This window comes from Centruroides sculpturatus, unplaced genomic scaffold, assembly GCF_000671375.1.
Source record: "Centruroides sculpturatus isolate CEXI.00-Female unplaced genomic scaffold, Cexi_2.0 scaffold1018, whole genome shotgun sequence".
NCBI classification, from domain to species: Eukaryota; Metazoa; Arthropoda; class Arachnida; order Scorpiones; family Buthidae; genus Centruroides; species Centruroides sculpturatus.
This window is the reverse complement of record NW_019385496.1, coordinates 60,396-66,785: the sequence shown is the minus strand read 5'-3', so window position 1 is coordinate 66,785 and position 6,390 is coordinate 60,396. Positions and strand designations below refer to the sequence as shown.

The following is a 6,390-nucleotide window of genomic DNA, read 5'->3' as shown; positions in this document are numbered from 1 at the left end:
AAAGACGGGCCCCTTGCCTTAGAATGGCGTAACCGTCACTACAGTAAGTACTAAAATATGCAAACTTTTAACGTTAAAAAGTACTCTAATCTATAATAAAATTATTGATTTATAGTAACGACAAATTCCTTAATCCCGTGTTTGCGAGTTTAAAGGAACCTATAGTGTTCCTTTACATCCGCAAATACGGGATTAAGGAATTTAAACAATGTTTTACTCTGGTGTTTTCACTGGCGGACTTTCGTTCGAACGTTCTTGAAGGGCACAAAACAAAAATACCGTTTTGTGAAGCCGGCCGTATTTTCCGTAACAAATGGGGAAATTCTGGCGTGAATGCAGACCAACGATAATTTTCTACGTTTTTATTTATGATCCACAAATACACAAATTGAGCATAGGAAGTCGTCTGTACATTTCGACACGGTCACGTTTTAGAAGTCCGCCGCGCCGGCTCTTAAAATCGAAGGAGGACCGAGATTCCTGCAACAAAAAAAGTTTTTAATTATTTTCTGGTCGTCACTCGTAACCGTCGCTTACCAGTCGGACACGGAGGCGGGCGGGAAAGACACGTTTACTGGGATGTCGGGGTAAGTACTGTACAGTACGTCACCCGTTCCGACAACGTAACGTAATGAAACCTGGTTACGCTTCGGTTTAGCCGTAACGGACGGTCGACGCGTTAATTGTTAACGTTGTTACTCTGCCGACTTTATTGGCATTCGGATTTGATAGAAGAAATGTGAAAAGTTATAAAAAATTCGATTACTTTTCCAGTGTTTTCCTGGCACTCGTTTGAGCCATAAAAATACTCTGTTGTTCGATGGCCCGGTGTCGCCCAATTGTCCGTGGTGACGTCTAAACGACCATTTCGGCCGTTACTGTAGCGCCGCCTATCCTAGTCATTTCGCTTCCCCGCGCATTAATTACGGCGCTACCAGTCGACTAAGTATTGTGTTTAGATCACTTTGTTCTACAAAGATGGCGTCTGGGCCAAGTACTGTACTAATCAATTTTGTCTACAGTAAAGGCAGTTCCCCGGGAGTTTTTTGGTAATTAGCGTAAAGTGCCACGTTTGGCGCGATTTTAATGGCGTAGTTACGACGTAAAAAGTAAAATGCTTACCCAAAATTATCCGTCGGCCAAGGGAGGTGTGACCCATCCGTATTTCTCGTGAGTCTTGACCAAACTGCGGAAGGAAGCTTCGGCCAATTTCCTGTTGAATTCCTTTCCGGTTTTACATTTCCGGGAGATTCTGCCCTGTCCCTTTATCAAACTGGCGGCAAACTGCATGATGATGGCTTCCACCGTATAGGCGGAGGCCCAGCCGCGCGGGGTCAACAGTTCCATGCAGATGGCACCGCCCTCCATGACGTATCCTTTCTCGATGTGGGGGGATATGACCCTCATGAAGGGGGGAGAAAAAGGAAAGTTTTCGGGAAAAGTGAGATTCAACAGAATGTAAGTGATGCCCATTTCTTGCATGTCCCTGTAAAATTCTGATTCCGGGTCCAGCTGATACAGCATGATGTTCCATTCGAAGAGGTTGTCTTCTACTAATTCCACGGTGAAGGGCGGGCGCTCGACGGAGTGGACGTTCCTACAGATTTCTCTGTATTCCTTCATCAGCCTCCTGGTCCTGACCGTCTGTCCGTTCTGTTCCGTCTCTTTGCATTTCTGGCCGCTTTTGGATTTACTTTTAAGAGCCACTCCTCCGGAAGCGCCGCCCTTACCGGGGGATGGGGTCTCGGCAGGACCGACTTTGGCGTCCCTCCTCCCGCTCCTGGGGCTGGAACAGTGTCCGAAGAATCGAAGGGCGGCCGACTGGTGGCCGGGAGAGTTGGATTCTCCGGCGTTCTTTCGGCCCCCGGATCCTTCCCCCGAGGGTTTAAACAGTTTGCGAAAGGCAGAAGCCATTTCACTGGTCAAAAGCCGCGCTAAAATCTTTCCGCTGCCGAAAGAATTTTTGTCACGTCTCGGAGCCGCCGACGTCAAACACCGAGACTTTCATACCTCGAAGACCTGCAAAAGAAAAGAGATTAAAGTCTCTTCGCCGAAAAATTGCTTTAAAAAATTAAAATAATTATGCGACAAATGCCTTATTAACAGGCCGTTCCAAGTATAAATAAGTAAACGTCAAACGAAAAGTAATTTTTGTCAATTGCCAGGCCAGAGACTATCTCCTTAAATCCCGTGTAAACAGCAAAAATTGCATTAGAAGTTGTGTAGAGGTTGGTTGTAAACTTCTTCCTAAACGTCCGTAAATGATCGTTAAGGGGTAACGACCTACATCCCACCACTTACGCATTTTTCCTCCACGTCTCCATCGATTTCCGCACGCCATCATTAACGTCCCGTGGGGAAAGGAGGCCCAAGAAAATCCCTCTTTGTCTAAACGCTGCGGTTACGGGTACGAACCCTTTACGTATATTGCCAATTGTTTGGTAAGGTAACGCTAATAAAAGTTCCGCCAGACTAACGATCGGAGACGTCTCGTAATAAAACAACGGTCGAACCGCCACCGCCTCATACCAGAAAATTAACAATTTTAAATTTCGTCTTCACTTTCACGGCGACGACAAAAAAGAAATGGCGACGGCGGATTTAAGGAGAGACGAGAGGAAAATAAAAATCGATCTCGTACGTTAAGTAGAAATAAATCTGGGCGGAAGAAAATTAAATTTACGACAGAGTTTTGTAATTTTATTACCACACGCTGCGGATAAACACGTAATATAAAATAGACGGGCCAATCGAAACCAATGCGAAAATCGAAGTTTCGGCCGGCGACCAACCAGAGAAAAATTCGTGGAACAACAAAGAAAACGTGAAGAAACCTCGGAAAACTGGACGTTGGCCATGTTCGAACCTACGACAAACTACTGGAGTTCGGTGTTTTATTCATTCACTATAGGAGGGCACTTATTGAAAGTATCGTTCAGAAATGAAAAAGTGGCAAGTGCTATATGCTACCTGTCTCAGTAATTAAGCGAATGTAACATATAATTTGTTAAAATTAAATATAATTCTTACGAAAAAGGATATACTTTATAATTTTGTTAAATTTTTGTCAATAAATGGCGCTACGTTTAATTCAAAATCGAATGCAAATAAAAATTGAATTATCCCAAAATATTGATTGCATTTTTATAAGATGTACCACGTTATCTGAGTTAGGGGTATATAAACGTAACTGCAAAGTTTCGTAGCAATTGATCGAACGGCCTAGGAATGTATAGAGAATATGGTTCCACCGATTGGCTCCGGCGGAACTTGGGTAATTCGTCGTGTATTTTACAAATAATCTGTTCCGATTTTAATCATATTTCCCAAAATATGCCCCCTAAACTATCTCGGTATCCTATAAAAAGCTGACGGCGGCTGGCTTCCTCCGAAATTTCGTGTACACTTTGTTTGAAGGTGTTAATTTAACGCGAGGCACCGGGCCACGTGGCAGACTAGTTTAAAAACGAGCGAAGGACTGTCTTGTGCCAAACGTCACTAGTTATTGATTCACGGTAGTTCTTGAACACGCGTATCAATAACTAGTATGAATTGCCGCTATGACAGTATACGTATCTGAAATTTAACCGAAATATTTAACGAAGGGTTTACTCCATACCCACAAAAATTCATTTACGGAAGATAACCGGTTCGACACACACAGACTTACACGTGATATACGGAAACGGGCTAGTAGCTACATCATTTTATCACCAGTTTCGCCACAATCTTACTCGCTTCCCGATTTAATAATGTCTACTCGTCCGCCGAATTACCATTGCCTACCTTGTGTTTTCTCTCCCACGTGTTTCTCGTCCTCACACGGCACTCCTCCTCTGGCAATGAATAACTGTTGCCAACCCAAAATTTAAACACAGCTACATTTCCATAAAAATAGCCAAATCATATTGTTTCCATTATAATTTTTTATAATTCGTATTGTTTCTATTATATATTTTTTTTAAAGCTAGATACCCTCAACGATAGATAGGCCATTATGATTCGGGAAATTCGTATCGATCGATAATAAATCCAACAAAAAATTAGCTAAATTGGTAACCTTGGAAAAAGCCACTGGCACACCCTGACCGTTACCCCAATGCCTTAATTGTATTACCAGTTTTGCCGTTTTCCAAGCATTTTTGTAATTTTTTTACTTCGAGATAAAGAAACAACAGCATGCCGAATAAGTGTTTTGTGACTTAGTGTCTGGCTACTGCAAATCTGGTGAGAAGTGGCACTTTTTTTTACACCATTTCCGAACCGGTTAGATAAGTGGAAATGTTTAATTCCTCGAAAAGATTTACAATTCACAAGAAAATCGCGAATTATTGTTATATTGTTACGTATGTATATGCAGGTTTTGTATATAATTTTCTCTTTCTGTATATCTGTTTAATAAATAGGTGCATTTGCATTTTTCTACATTGTATTTCATTGCATATCTGTGACAATATAAGTGGAAAAAATCATAGTTTATCTTCTAATGCATTTAAGCAGCCACAGAAATTTAACTCAGATAAAGGAAAATTTTAATTTTTCTTTTTAAATAACTTATTAATCCTCTCTAATCTGTTCCTAAACTTTTTTGGCTCAACTCTCTCTCTCTCTCATTAATAAGCACATCATCAATTGTAAATAACATATACCGTAGCTCTTTTGTCACTTTGCATCCTGCAATAATTCACCTAATACTGTATTAATAAAAAAGATATGGGCTTAAAGTTAAACCTTGATACACTCCAAAATCCACTGTAAATCCCCTTTTTGTAATGCTTATTCCAAAGGCGCACGAAATAAATGTGGACTCTAGAAAGCCAAGATGGCAAAATTTTCCGAATCTTGGCCTTGGACCAAACTGCCGGATGACGTTGGGGAATATGCGTTGGCGGTACGTCTATATCTTTAAATTGGCAGCGTTGCAGGTAAAAGCCCGGTTACAGCAGGCCATTCACGAAGCGGCAGCTGCAGCATTTGCGAGCGAATCCTTTGCAGGATAACGTACCATGCCCGATTGTATTGTCGCATGTAAATAGACAAGAGAAGGTACACTACAAGATAATAGAAGTTCCTTTAAAGAATCTTGTTCCAAAGGAAATTGTGCCATCACTACGTTCGCACCGACGTTTCATTCGATGCTTAACTTTTTGTCAACGAATATATATTTGTTTAACCTATACGCAAATAACTTTAAATTTTCATATCATTCGCCTGTTTTAAATTACGGAACTTCTGTCGAATCGTGTTCAATATTAAAAAGGGTGATCCATTTATAATGCCAATTGTAAATATCTTCTGAAATATACGTTAAACTTATGTAAAAAAATGTAAATGTTTAGAAACTTATTTTGTAGGAGTGTTTACTTGAGAAAATGTTCAAAGAGGTGACCATTGACTTCAGTGCATTTCTCGTCACGTTTTCAGAACTCCGCACGATACTCAGCAAAATTTAGGAGTCAATTGAAGCGCAAATAGAAACAAACTTTTATATTATAAAAGTATGTACGTTTTTAGAAAAATATATGAGTTTTTTGAGAAAATGTTCATCGACCATTAACTTTAATACATTTGAAAATATGTAGTAATGTATTATTGATACTTGCGCTTCAATTGATCCACAAATTTTGTTGAGTACCGTACTGAGTTCCGAAAACGTGCCTAGAAATGCACTGAAGTCACTGGTCACCTCTGAACATTTTCTCAAGTAAACTCTTACAAAATCAGTTTCTAAACATTTACATTTTTTTTACATAAATTTATAATGAAAATGATTTATATTGTTATTTTTAAATTGCAATAAATTGGATTATTACAAAAACATTTTTATAAGAATTATTTTTCAAAAATACTAGAAATGTTAATAACTTTTACTTTCCCGCTGTTACGTATACATAAATTATTAGAATCGTATCAAACTATACCTTTCGGGTCTATTTTTTCAAATCTTCACGTTTTGAGACCCCTGAACCAAAGTAAAAATAAAAATCCAGTAACGAGTCGAGTAACATTTCGGACTGTAAGATTTTATTTAAAAAATAACTTTTACATTATTAATCGTAATAAAAGTGTGGGGAGCACTATTACGAGATTACAGTACTGTATTAGACTTCGGTACCTAATTTACATACTGTACAGACTCGCCTAAACTTTCCGTAGCGTGGCGCTAGACGGCGGAAAGTATATATATATATATATATATATATAATTCTGTATTGTAAAAAAATATCTACTATATATATCAGGGATGGCCAACACGTAGACCGCGGTCGACCGCAAAGGTTTTGAAAGTAGCCCGCGAAGCTAAAGTTGAACAATTTGCTTTCACTTAAATTAATGTTTAATAAGTGGAATTTGATAATTTATTCTTACAATAATAGACTGTCTGTGCAA

The 6,390-nt window shown here is 39.3% G+C and overlaps 1 protein-coding gene across 3 annotated transcripts in view; it reads right to left on the bottom strand.

The window, feature by feature from the left end:
- Positions 1–270: 270 nt before the first annotated feature.
- LOC111639529 (ubiquitin-conjugating enzyme E2Q-like protein 1) overlaps positions 271–6,390 on the bottom strand; it is a 29,077-nt gene continuing 22,957 nt past the window's right edge. For all 3 annotated transcript variants that reach the window (XM_023385412.1, XM_023385413.1, XM_023385414.1), the window contains 2 exons: positions 1,123–2,019; positions 271–480 (listed from right to left, as the gene is read on the bottom strand). In XM_023385412.1, the coding sequence (XP_023241180.1) occupies positions 1,129–1,914 (786 nt within the window). In that variant the 5' untranslated portion in view covers positions 1,915–2,019 and the 3' untranslated portion in view covers positions 271–480; positions 1,123–1,128. The remainder of the gene's footprint in view (positions 481–1,122; positions 2,020–6,390) is intronic.